Below are 13059 nucleotides of genomic sequence, written 5' to 3' on the forward strand. Positions count from 1 at the left end.
ACAAAAAACTCCACTGGATAATCAAAGAGAATTCTGAAATGTAACACTCATGTTTTTGGAAAAAAACTAGGTCATGAACCAAAGTGTCTCTGTTTCCTAGCACTGTTGAAGGGGCTTGTTGTCTTTTATTCTATCATCATAGATTGCTTTTGAGAAAGATTAACCAGTCTACAAATAATCCCTTGGTTCTGAGTTGCTTTACTGAGTCACATTAAAACGTCAAGAAAGCATTTCCCTTTGTGATGTTCCCACTGTCTTTTATCAGACGCCATTCCCTCAGAAGGCAGGAGATATTTTGCCTATTCTTGGTTTTCAGATGTTGAACATGCTCATCCTCAGCTGATGACTCAGGCCAATTTGGACTATCTCCTCTGCAAGGTTCACAGCAGGTTCAACTATTTTCCGTACCACACTCCTTTTCCACTGGTTTCTTTGTTTGTTTGCAAGACTGCAGCAAGGCTAAAGCATCACCCACATGATGCAGGGTCTCCTGGCTCTAGTCTGGTTTTCACAGACCACATAAAAATGCCAAAAGCATGTTCCAACCTCCTTGCTCAGAGCCCCTCCACGCCCAGGCTGCACATTCCCCTGCATACACAGCACTGCAAAACACATCATGGCATGGTAGCTGAATTTCGAGTGGACACTGCACGTGGGATATGATCCAGTGTGTAGGACAAACAACAGAAAACTATTTATCAGCTTCTGTGGATCATGCCTCAGCCTATCCCTGAAATCCTTACTCAGCATTCCCTTTTTAAGGGGAATATTGCAATTAACTGAACAGAGTTGGCAGCGTGAAGAGTGTAAATACAGACTATAGTCTATTAAACATGTGAGGATGGATTCATAAAAGTTTGAGGATGGGGGGAATACACATGTAATAATGACAAAGTGTTGATGTAAAAAAATACCAATATTAGTTAGCTTACTTTTTTAAAACTTCTCTATTATATGGGGGTCAGAAGGAGAGGAAAAAAAAGGTAAAAAGTTCACTACACATGCCTGAGAGAGGCACCCCAAGTTCTGCTGGTGGGAGTCCCAAGGGTTAACAGGGCAATGCTCTGCAGCACCTCTCAGCTTTGCAGTGCTGGCTGCTCTCTGGATGCAGGGACAGGCTGTATCTCCAGGCAGGGCCAGCAGCCAGGATTAACTGATGATAGAAGCAGGAGCATGAAATTGGCTAATCAAGAAATGGTGCTGCATAACACTCTTCCACAATGTTAGCACTTGAAACCCATCAGCTCTCAGCCAGACCTGCCTCAGCCCAGCAGGAGTGGGAGCTGCTGCAGGGGCACAAAACCAAGGGAAGAACAGGGGCCAGACCACACTGCCCTAGGACAGCACTGTTCCTGCCGTCAGCACCCCTGAGGGTGATAAGCACGTTACATCACATGCCAGGGCTGAGCTTCAGGGCTGTACCAACCCACAGCCCAATTTCCCACCTTAGGAGCATCACTGGTGGCCCAGCACTGCAGTCCTTGTCTGAGACTCTTAAGCAAGACTGTTACACTAGCTGTAAAACCACTGAAAAGTAAGACAGGCAAGGTTCAAAAAGCTTCTCTACAGAAATGGCAAGTAGTAATTACAAGGGATTAGCTTTACTGGTCATAAGATTTTCACATTAAAATTCAAATTGGATTTTCAGTGATATGATCTGTGTCTGGCTTATTTTACAAAACCAAACAGAACTCTTAAAGACGCCTCATTCAGGTATGATTTCTGTTTTTCTGCAAATCACTGCAGGAGAGTTCTAGAGGATCTTCAAAATGTCAGACTGAATTTGGGCACGAAATACTGATTTCTGGACAGGCCCAGTCTCTTACTGTATGGTGCTGTATGATTTATCTCATCATTTTCTTTAAGATAGCTAAATAAATGATAAACCCAACACACAGTTTAAAACACAGGCACAACCTGTAAAATACAAAGATAATGGGTTACTTGGCACATTAATTCTGTTCTAAAAATCCAAGACCATTTAATGCAAACAAAGCCGTGACCATTTCTATATCCCTGGGACAGGCAATAAAGCAACACTCCAACAAAAAAGCAACGTGCTCATGGAACATGCAGCTCCAGGTTTAGAGAATAACTATTTCAGCTTATACATGAATCCATAGTGACCTCTGAAGCAACACTCTCCTACATGAAATTCTGTGCCAGAACATTATCAATGTTATTCACACCTTCACAGCAACAACAAAACCAAAACCCCACATTGGATTTCAGATCCATTTTGGCCTGCTGGGCTATCAGCAACCCTAGGGACCAATTAGATGTTGGGAATTTTTCCTTTTTATACACACACACACACACATATATAGGTGGATAGACAGATGTGTGTCCATATACACAATGTACTTTATCAGTATATGAGAGAAAAGCAATTCCTGACCTGAGATCAGGCATGAAAATCTAATGAATGAAAGGTTTCCTTCCTTCTCAAAACCAGAGCTGTTTCTCCTTTGTTAGAAGGCATTACTTTGACTTTTTAAACTGACTACTCATGTTTGCATTCCTGAGAACTTTCACAACAGCAACTGTCTGGTTCCTACTTTTGCACTGCCAAATATATTAAAGAAAGAAACTTTAATTAGGAAAAAAAGCATAGAAATGTTTAGGAGTACTTTAATTAGAGATGGAAACAATAGTTCTGCTTATGTGCAGCCTTTCCTGGACAATATTTATTAGCGAACGTACTTCTAAGGTTAATTAATTTATTTACACTGAAATCAGTAAGAACTGGGCATAGTTAAAGCATCATGCTGCATTCCCAGGCCAACTAGAGCAAGCCAATTGCCACAGGACAACTTAGAAAGTACAAGGAGAATTTTTGCTATGTGAACAAAATGCAGCACTGAACAACTTCCCCTCTGTAGCAAGGACATTTGGGATCAGTTTTATGCCCTTTATAAAAAGGTCAAGTCCTTTCTAGGATGGTTGCTTTGAAGGTCAATAGTAAAACTAACTGCTACTTCACAAATACCACATTAGGTCAGAATGGTCTCACTCTAAGCCTCTCTTTCACGAATACTTTTGCTACTACAATAGCTGGGATGCTTCAAGCAGACTCCCGAGCCTTCAAACATTAACATTTGTATGTGACTTGCAACCACTCTCCTCTCTTTTATTAGCACAGCTGAGTGTCACACCTGTGTGGAACTGAGTTATGGCAGTGTGCTGCTTTGGGCTGGGGTACAGTTACTTTTCCTCACAGTGCCTGGAATGGGGCTGTGTTTTGGATATGTGCTAAACACAAGGATGGTAACACAGAGATGTTTCTGTCCTTGCTCAGCAGGGCTCACCAGGGCCAAGGCCTTTCCTGCATTCCACATTGCCACACTGTGAGGAGCCTGGGAAGACACAGCCGGGAGAGCTGACCCCAAGTGACCACAGGGATATCCCAGACCTAAGGCCTCACGGACAGGAAATAAAATGGGGGGAACCAAGGAGCAATGGGGACACTTGGAATCATGGTGTTTGTCTTCCCAAGGCACCATTACTGTGATGGGGCCCTGCTCTCCTGGGGATAGCTGAACACCTGGCTGCCCATGGGAAGTATGAACTAACTCCTTGATTTGATTTGCTGGCATGTGTGGCTTTTGCTTTCCCTATTAATCTTAGTCTCAAGGCATGAGTTTTCCAGCTTTTACCCTTCCCATTCTCTCCCTGATCCCACTGGTGGGGGAGTGAACTGCCTGGGGTTAAACCATGACATGAGGAAAGCAATCCTATGAAGGACACAGAGCTTCTCTACTGAGGAGATCATCTGTGCCTCTACTATGCAAGCACACAACTTCGTGTAATAACACACTTTACATGGTGGCATCCAAAATACAACATTGTGTAATATGCATAGAAAAATAAAACATGCAAGAAGAGCTCCAGTTTAAAAAGCAAAATACAAACCTTTCCTCTGGAACTTACTCAGTACCAGTGTGTTCTGACTCTCTGAAGTTTTCAAGGAATAGATCAATAGTCCAAGTGAATTTTAACTTGAATGTCATTTTAGTTGGCAAAACAAATTATCAGTACTATTGGCCAGTTAATTAAATGGATATAACTAATACTTTTTATTTGCCTTTCATATGCACTGTTGCTTAATTACATTTTTCTTCTGCTATTACAATTCTGAAGCACAGTCACAGTCTCTGACTTGCCAGAAACGAATTACTACATCCTTATAAAGGCTTTTTGTTAGTCTTAATTTCCAATTTGCATAAAATCAGTCAAGAACTCTAATTACAATATGAATTATATAAATGTCATATTTTCAAGTCACTGTCCTCATCTCTATCAGAATTACATTCTTACTATAACAACAGAGGTGCAGGGACCAGCATACCAAGAAGTATTTTAAAGGGCACATTTTAGGACTATTTCTCAATGTACACTAAAAACCAAAAGACAGAAGAAAGTAAATGAGAAAATTTGCTTCAAATTAGAAGAAGTTCTGAAAAAAAAAGAGTCATTGCTAAACCTGCCTCTGAATGCTCATTCTAGTTACAGAGTGTAGTTACAGGCTAACAAAACACTTTCTCCTTGATGATGAAGTCTTGGGAAGCAATCCACTTCCAAATGATTTCCTACCAAGTGCAGACTAGCACAGGGCATTCTACATAAAGAAAGCCTCATCTAATACAGGGTTTATGCACCTCTAAATTAGGCACTGTGAAACCAAGCCTTCAGGCACTGACCTCCAGAGTGGTGTAACACTTTCTGGGTGAAGCACCTGCAGATGCCTCAGAGTTCTGGGCTACCCAAGCCATAAACGGCAGTCTGGCACCCAGAGGAGCTCAGCAAAACCCCCAGACATTAACCTGCCACTGGTTAGCTGGAAAAATTAAAATGCAACAGCTTTGACAGACTAACAAAGATTGCCCTGCTCCAAGCAGATTTAAAACTATGAGCCCGAAGTCTCAGTTCTCTCCCAAACGAGCACCAACAAGGATGCATTGGAAATGGTTTTATTTTAATACCTGGAAAATGTGTGTTTAGGCTCACACCAGCATGATATACAGCAATGTGTATTAAGGCACATCACATATGCAGGACTTCTCCTCCCACCATGCTTTAGAACAAACACAACAACCCAAAGACATTGACAAAATCATCCCCTGCTGGATCTTGGACAATCCAGACAGCAGAACGCAAAATAATCCATAGAGACAGCAGGACAGAAGTGTCAACAACAGCTCCTCCAGCATCTTTTCTTCAAACACTTTCCTTAAAACTTTTATCTTTTAGCATTATGGACAATTTCTCTGTCTAACTCTGCTCTTGTGGAGGGATGTCATGACAGAGAGATGTCCTGATTTCTGTCCAGTCAGCCACCATGCAGATAAGCATGACCTAGTTGATATAATGTAACCCCTTTGAAGGAAGAATCCGTCAACAGAATCTCTCATTAAAAGCTCTTAAGTTAGCCAAGCACTCCTCCTCTATGCAGTAACAGCCTCCTGTGAGTAGGTAACCAAATAAAAGACAGAAATCGAAGGGTAAAACCCAAATGATGGCTTTTTACAGCGGGTAGTTGCTATCAGCAAGCACCTCAGTTCTTCAGAGCCAGCTTATTAATGCATTCCTAGTTGGACTAACTTCCTCTTGCAGACTAAGCATTCCTCACTTTCCTCAAACCAAAGTTCTGCACAAGCACAGAACTGCTAGTGAATGCGTGTGTCCATCCAAACATGTGCTTTAAACCACAGCCACAGCCTGCCTGCCCTGCTCACTAGCTGGGAATCAGGGACAGCAGAAGTCAGGTGCCACAGAGCCCAAGGTAGATTGGAGGAGCGTGAGGACTTCCCTAAAACAAAAAACTACACTGCTAACATTGGATCACATTTTTAGTAATCCACCTCACTCCACTTTTAGCTGCTGCCAACCTTGCAATTCCATCTAGGAGCCCATACTATCATCCCTGTAAAAATCATGGCTTTCCAAACAGCTCAGCCACACTGGGCCTCATCAAATTTCACTATTCTGAAGAGGTAAAATGGCTTTTAGCTCATGAACACCAGCAGTTCTGAGAAGCAATTCCATTCTCCTAACTAGTTAATTAACTGAGGAGAAAATGGAAGCCAAATATTAGATTCCCACCAATAAATATTTCTAGAAGCCAATAAATTTAAACAAATAGGAAAGGACATGGCAGAGAACAATGACACAAAACTACTAAGGCGTAAAGAAGGCAGCAATTTAGATATTTAAATATCTAAAGCTAGAGATAATTATTTTGAAATGTCTACATTGGATTTTACAACATGAAATACTCTTTTAAGTAACTTTTGACAGCAAGTAGTATTAATGCTAAATCAAGATCGCATGGTTTATTCAGGCTCTGGAAACATTCATCCATCTCCAAAACAAATTCATGTAGGGCTTGGTCCAGGATGATAACTGTGAGAGCTAGTTTATTTTTACAGACTGTTGCTAAAGCACTGGTGGACTAAAAATAAGTTCTGTCAAACAATGATACTGTACTCTTGATCTATAACAAACAAATACTTCCCATAGATCATCCAAATCAGGAGAGTGAAAATGAACTGTTATTTTTGAGAAACAATAAATATGGACTTGGAAAGATAAGACTGTGAAATTTGTAGTGCTTTTAAGACACTGGCAGAGGAGGGAAGGCATGAATATTGTCACAGCCTTTGTTTCCAATGATAAATACTGCACAGGCAACATTCACTAGTTTATGATTTCTTAGATTGGCTGCAGGGTTTTTGTAGCAATCTCTAAAAGACTGTGTGCCCTCCATGGATTTTCCCCCTCTAACTTTCAGCTGGAGGGCTTTTTTGAATCAACCCCTTTCACTGGCCCTTCTGAGCCTCAGTGCCTGCATGCCAAGTGCTGCTACCTCACCTGTTCTTGGGGTATCAAACAGAACCCTATAACTACCTTTACCCAGGGGTCTCCACTTCTGCCTTAAATTCGCTCTCATGTGTAATTTAACATTTCTGAAGTAAAGCCTCATTTGAGACCTTTTCCTCAGCGTGACCAGTTACCCTCTCAATTTTAATTAGGGCTTCTCTACAACGCTTTTAACACTGTGCAGCTTTACCAGGTTACATTTTTCATTTTTTTCTTTCTCACTGCAGGGCAAACCCTGTTTATTTGGGGGTTCACTTGAAACACATTTCACTTATTCAAAGACTTACATGAGATCCTTTCATTTACCATCCTTATCTACCAACATTATGATTTCAGTTTCTGTTCTTATTTTCTCCTACAGAGATAATTTGTATCCTATTCTTTACTAGAAATGGAGATATCTGATGTACACCTCTTCAAAGGACATCCCTGTTCAATCTTTTGACAATTTTTTTGTTTCTGACATTTTTTTCTCAGATCTTAGCTAAAATAATTTTTTTTTTAAAATTCACTTTGCATGTTAATATTCCCACTTCACATTTGGAGGCAGAACACCAGTCCTTCCGTGTAGACTTGGCCAAAAAGAACCCAGTGACTAATGAGCTTAAATCTGCCTTTCAGACTTTCTGAAATCCCAAATTACCTTTTCCCCTTTGGAAAACTTTCCAACTGAAAGTCTAATAATACTGTCAAGTCACTACATCTAAACCTTTCAGCTGAAAGCTCCCAGGATCTTTTATCTCCATCTCCTCTTGTATCCTTAGTCAAAGGAAACAAACCCCCAGAACTCAATTTCCAGTTGAGTTAATGAGTTAATTGACAGTTTATTTTCTAAAAAAAATCCATTACAAGTCATCCACCCAAAGAGTGACTACATTCAATTAAGAGAGAGAGTAAGGTCTGTACACCTGGGCTCTCCCTTTCATATACATACCTAATTCTGCCACTGCCAGAACACTTAGCTATTTCTCTTTTCTCTTAACTAAATTTTTGCTGCAGTTACTGTGTACAACATGCTGTTTATCAGGAAATAAAAGAAATTAAGACAGACTTTGACCTTGTAACCCAATAGCACGTGATGAACATCACCTGCAGACACTGTAAAAAGGCACTATCTCTACAACAGGGTGGTTATTCTGAAACAGAGAACTTTCTCTGCCTTGTAGTCACCAGTTTCAGGCAGAACACACCATGCTAGGAAGTTCGAAACACGAATAAGCCCCTGAATGTATTTTACCCCTATAAAAAGCCCAGTTCTTTCAAATTAAGTGGCTTTTCAAAACTAAAGTAGTTATAAATCCCATATGGAGGACCATGTTTATTAGGATATCTTAAGAGTAAGATCTTACTTTGGCAGCAGTAGTGAAGACAAAGGGCACAGGCAAGCCATGGAAAAAGTGCCTCAGCTAAGACTGCCCAATTCTTCCCACTCTAACACTATCTCCTTAGTTCTTACAGTTTTACCAAGCTATAATTGTTCTGACTAAAATTTTCCACACTGGGCTTTTGCCAATTTTGAGAGACATTTTTCAGGCTCCTCCAAAAGAGAGGCTAGGGAAAAACACACTGCTCTTTACAGATTAATGAGCCCCACTGACCCTTCCAACAGCTCGAGAGCACTAACACTTCACAACGGGTGGGTCACCGAGCACATCTTCTTGCCAAGCCCAGGAAAACTCCCCTGAACTTGGCCGAGCACAAATGTTTGGACACACTGCAAATTTATGTATGAAGAAGAGATTTAGATTTTAGCAACTCATTGATCACCCTGTCCAAGCACAATGCAGGAGACAAGGAAGCCATGTGTGGGAAACATGAAGGACTAGAGGCAGACTCTTGAGTGAAAGATGCACAAACAAAGAGCCGACATTAAAGTGGATTTTCTGAGTGCCACCAGGGCACAGCAACTGGGATCAAGGGTGGTAAAGAGCAAAGGCTGGCTAATAAAGTGAAGGGGTGGAGAAGCAACTGCAGGAGCTTCATCTGGGAGAAAATGTATGGGGGGCAACAAGCCAAATGTGCACATTTCCCTCAAGAACTGGAATGAAACCCGAAGTTGCTGTCCAGCAGACAAATGGTGAGGCTTCCTATCTGCAGAGCCATCAGTAATACATTCTATTTCCCTGTGGACGATAGAAAAGATAACTACAATCTACCCTGCTAAAACAATACTCTCAATTTAAACTACAGAGGTCTGCTGGATTGGAATTTATCCATCCTGATAAAAAGCAACATCTGCTTTTTTCCAACATATATTTAAAAAAAAAAAAAAACTACTAAGATTTTATAAGCAATAAAACAAAGTTAAAGAAAAATCAGACTGCAAAACCAAGCATTGAATGTCTTGGCAATTTTAATTAGGCTTTCCTGTGCAGGCAGTTTATGAGGAGTTTCTGAAAACACAATCACATACTACAACTTTGATGAAATCCCTGCTTTTTTCCCATGACACAGCACTCTGGAGTTAATCAGTGTGGGACATGAAAAGGAAATGCATTCTGCAGACCTTGTAGAATTTAGAAGCCGAAGAATTTAGAAGCAATGGAGGACACAGCAGATGAAGACCAAGCAAGATAATCCCACAGATGATGTAGCTAAATGCTACACTTGAAAAATGGATTTATCCCTGCCACTGATAGAATCCTCCAGGGGTGCCAGGAAACCTGGGGAATGGTTTTAAGACTAGAGAATACTGCAGAAAAAATCTGCAGAAGAACTAGGGGTATGTTTTGAAAATGGAGAGTCATTAGAGATGGTTATGTGAGAAAAGATTAGTGCCTTCAAATGCGTGCTAAAAATGGTTATGTTTGTCTCCTATGACTCAGCTCATCCAAGTAGAAAAGCCAATTATCTTCTTGGTCTGTTGTGAAATTAAATTATTTTGTAAAGACCTCAATGGAAAAATGTCTTCCTTCAAATCTAACTCTCCACATCTTAAAATTAAACATACAGTTTGGGGTCACCCTCTTTTAATACCTTTGACTAAAACTACGGAGTTCCAGCAGGGTAAGCAACTGACAAAGCTGGCATAAACTAGAGGCAGCTGGGGAAACAGCAGGAATCCAGGGGAGTCATCACTCCTGTACCTTTTCCAAACGCAAACTTTTGTCCTTTATAGTTACACCACGACCCAAGCACACCTCAACCTTCTGCCACCTCTTTACGGTTGTCCCAGTTCCTAGCCTGAGATAAAACACCCTTCCTGCCAGCCCAATGAGAGAAGAACAAGTGTGTAGTGATTTGGAGGCAGCAGGGCAGAGGAGTGCCCCTGAGCAGGCCCTACCTCGTTTGGTGGCACAGCAGCAAAGGGCTGGATGACAGCTGCCAGGGGGATGCGGGCCTGCCGGGCCATGTCTGAAGTCACGGGGAAGCAGTAGGTGGTGCAGCGCAGGTACCGGGGGCTGGCGTGGCCTGAAACACAACGGGGCACAGTCAAAGGCTGCCACAGGGACCCTGCCCAGCCAGCCCAGCCCAGCCAAACCACAACGACACAAAGGGCATGTGCTGCATTAAATACATGCTTGCTCTCCCTCCCATGCAGGCTTCTGCCCATCTTTCCTCTTTATATCCCGGCCCACTGCCCCTACCACTGGTCAAATCATTTCTTCCTGAGTTTAAAACAGAGATTTAAACATAACAAGAATAAGCCAACAATTACTTGCAAGAAGAATCTCAGTAGAAACATCCCGTATCTAGGATCTTAGAAGAAAATATGGATGACATCCCAGTGGACATGTGAACACACAGTGTACATAAAGGAATGAGGCAGACTGATCCCTACCATTAAGACTGCCCTAATGAGCTAGCCCTGATTCAGACTGTGTCTTCTTAACATCACCATGCTCACCTACATTGCAAAATACAGGGTGCAGAAGTCACCAGCACACTTCCAACAGGACACTCAGCTCAGGTCCCTCAAAGAGAAATTGCTGAGTGCTGAAGACAAGAACACTGAAAGGAGTTCAGGAATCAGCTTCCCAATGCTCCCTTGGTAACCAACAGCTCTGCTCAGTTTCTTGAAAGGAATTTCTTGGATCATCAGAACAGTGTTATCACATTCTCAGATAATGCCAAAAAATCTTGGTGTGTTAGTACATTTTATAGTTTATCTCAGCGTTGATAAATTACTGCTGGGCTGAATAACACCATCAGTTTAACCTGTATTAAAGTATTGAGCCTGCTGTCAAGAGCAGCATGTGGAAGATTGTACTTCCAGGCTCCAGGCCGGAGCAAAGGCAGATAGTTTTTCCCTTTGGCCAGCACACAACAACCAGACAGCTTGCACACTGCCCCTATCACTTGAATACAAGTTCATATCTTAAAAGGTAACAGTGCTAGTCTAGTCTTACTGCTTCTTCTAGTGTCCACCTTTTAAATTTCCAGAATAATCCAAAAAGGATTTTCAACTTGAAATGTAACATCTTCAAAAATTTTAAGTTAAAAAGGAAAGTTGTCTCGACTATTCATATTTTTTGAAAGGCCAGGAAGGGTAGAGGTGTTAAGCCAAAGTGTAAGAATTCAACTCCCACTTCCCTCCTCCTCCTCCTCCACCCATTTTTTCTGTTCAAAGGAAGTTTGCAATGTCATGTCCAATTTACAGCAAATACCATCATTTTCAGATGAGAAATTTGAGGATTTAGTCTTTGTTTTATTTAATGATATTAGATTTCCCCTAGAAAGACTCCCAAAGCAATGACAAGGACAGTTACCTTGGTCCTGGATCACACAGTTGGTGGTGACGAGGGGAGGAACCTGTCCTCTTGTGTTTGTGGCATAGACCTGCCCTCCCCTGGCAGCCTTATCGTTCTCAATTACTTGAATCTGATGAACAAGAAGCAAGAACAGTATGGGAAGGTAAGTCATGCATTCAGCTACACTCATGAACAGGCAAAGATCTACACTAAATAAGACTCTGGCTGAAGCCTAGTTTATTACAATTTACAATATAATGCAACTAAACGTTCACACAGCTGACTTTGCTGCCCAAATTCCTGTCCATGCACTGCTCTCAGCTACTTCTGCATGGTCCCTCACTCAGGCTGAAGTCTGACACTTTTCAGGACATAATCAAAGTTACATAAAGTTGTACTTTGTTCCACACCAGAAATCACATCATTCCTCCTCTTCCCTCAGCAACCTGGTTTAGAGTGCAGCCAAAAAAGCTGTGGGAGGCAAGAGGAATGAGACAGGGAATTTCTGAAACTGGCTTTGCCACTGCTGCTGCTACTTCATGGAATTGTGTCTTTACACTGTACATGAACTTCTAATAATAGCTAGGGAACTTCAGAAGCCTCTGTTGGAAAGCAAACAGAGAAGAAAAACTTAAATTAGTTGCATGGACTCTACTGATCCATGTCCAAGAGGTATTTCCTAAAACAGTGAAAATAGTCTGGGGCCTGTAACTTCTTTTTCATCAATAAAGTGTTTTGTACTGCAATTTAAATATACAAGACGTTCCACAGAGAGCTTGTTAGATCTTCTGCTTAATTACTTTTCCCTGCCTCCTTGGCTTGTATACTTATAGCTAACTCTTGCATTAAAACGAAAAAGGTTTTGCTCTAAAAAGGTCCACTAGCTGAAGAAAGCAAACCACTCTGAGACTTAGCTCTGCAAAGGATCAGTGTGTCATGGCATTCTAACTGACCTAAATATATCATAGTTCTTGGAAATAATTGTTGACAAAGTCCAGATGCAAGTTTTCATAGATGTTGTAAGGGTACATATCAACCTCTAACATATGTAAAAGAAATATAAATCAGCAATGGCTACAGATAAGAAGTAAAATTTATCTGGCAACACTACTATAATTATATAATGTAAATATAACAACAGAAATGCACATGGTCATAATTATTCCTCATTCTCAATTAGCTTTTTCTCCTTTACAGACATTGACCCAGATCATGTTTCTTTTAAACAATGGTTCCGATCCTCTCTGTAAGGCTTAAACAAGCCTTTTAGCCTATTTTAACATGGCTGTTGGAGTCAAGGCTGTTTATGCTGTGTGCATAATTGAAACAAGACATCAGCCCATGTTTTCATGCCAGACCTCCTTCTCCTCCTGCCATTTCATTTAAAATTAGACAAGATCATTTTATCCCTCAAATGTAAAAAGCATTACACTGAAATACTAGGAATGACTGACTTAAGGGCATTTGTCATTTATATAGACACTTGATT

At 41.1% G+C, this 13059-nt stretch overlaps 1 protein-coding gene across 4 annotated transcripts in view; it reads right to left on the reverse strand.

Moving 5' to 3' along the window:
* Positions 1 to 13059, reverse strand: part of SEC24D (SEC24 homolog D, COPII coat complex component) — a 41940-nt gene that overhangs the window by 19205 nt on the left and 9676 nt on the right. For all 4 annotated transcript variants that reach the window (XM_066184864.1, XM_066184863.1, XM_066184866.1 and 1 more), the window contains 2 exons: positions 11589 to 11700; positions 10163 to 10290 (listed from right to left, as the gene is read on the reverse strand). In XM_066184864.1, the coding sequence (XP_066040961.1) occupies positions 10163 to 10290; positions 11589 to 11700 (240 nt within the window). The remainder of the gene's footprint in view (positions 1 to 10162; positions 10291 to 11588; positions 11701 to 13059) is intronic.

The sequence above is a fragment of the Chamaea fasciata genome, unplaced genomic scaffold (genome assembly GCF_029207755.1).
Source record: "Chamaea fasciata isolate MVZ Bird 193981 ecotype frontalis unplaced genomic scaffold, bChaFas1.0.hap1 SCAF_6, whole genome shotgun sequence".
NCBI lineage: Eukaryota > Metazoa > Chordata > Aves > Passeriformes > Sylviidae > Chamaea > Chamaea fasciata.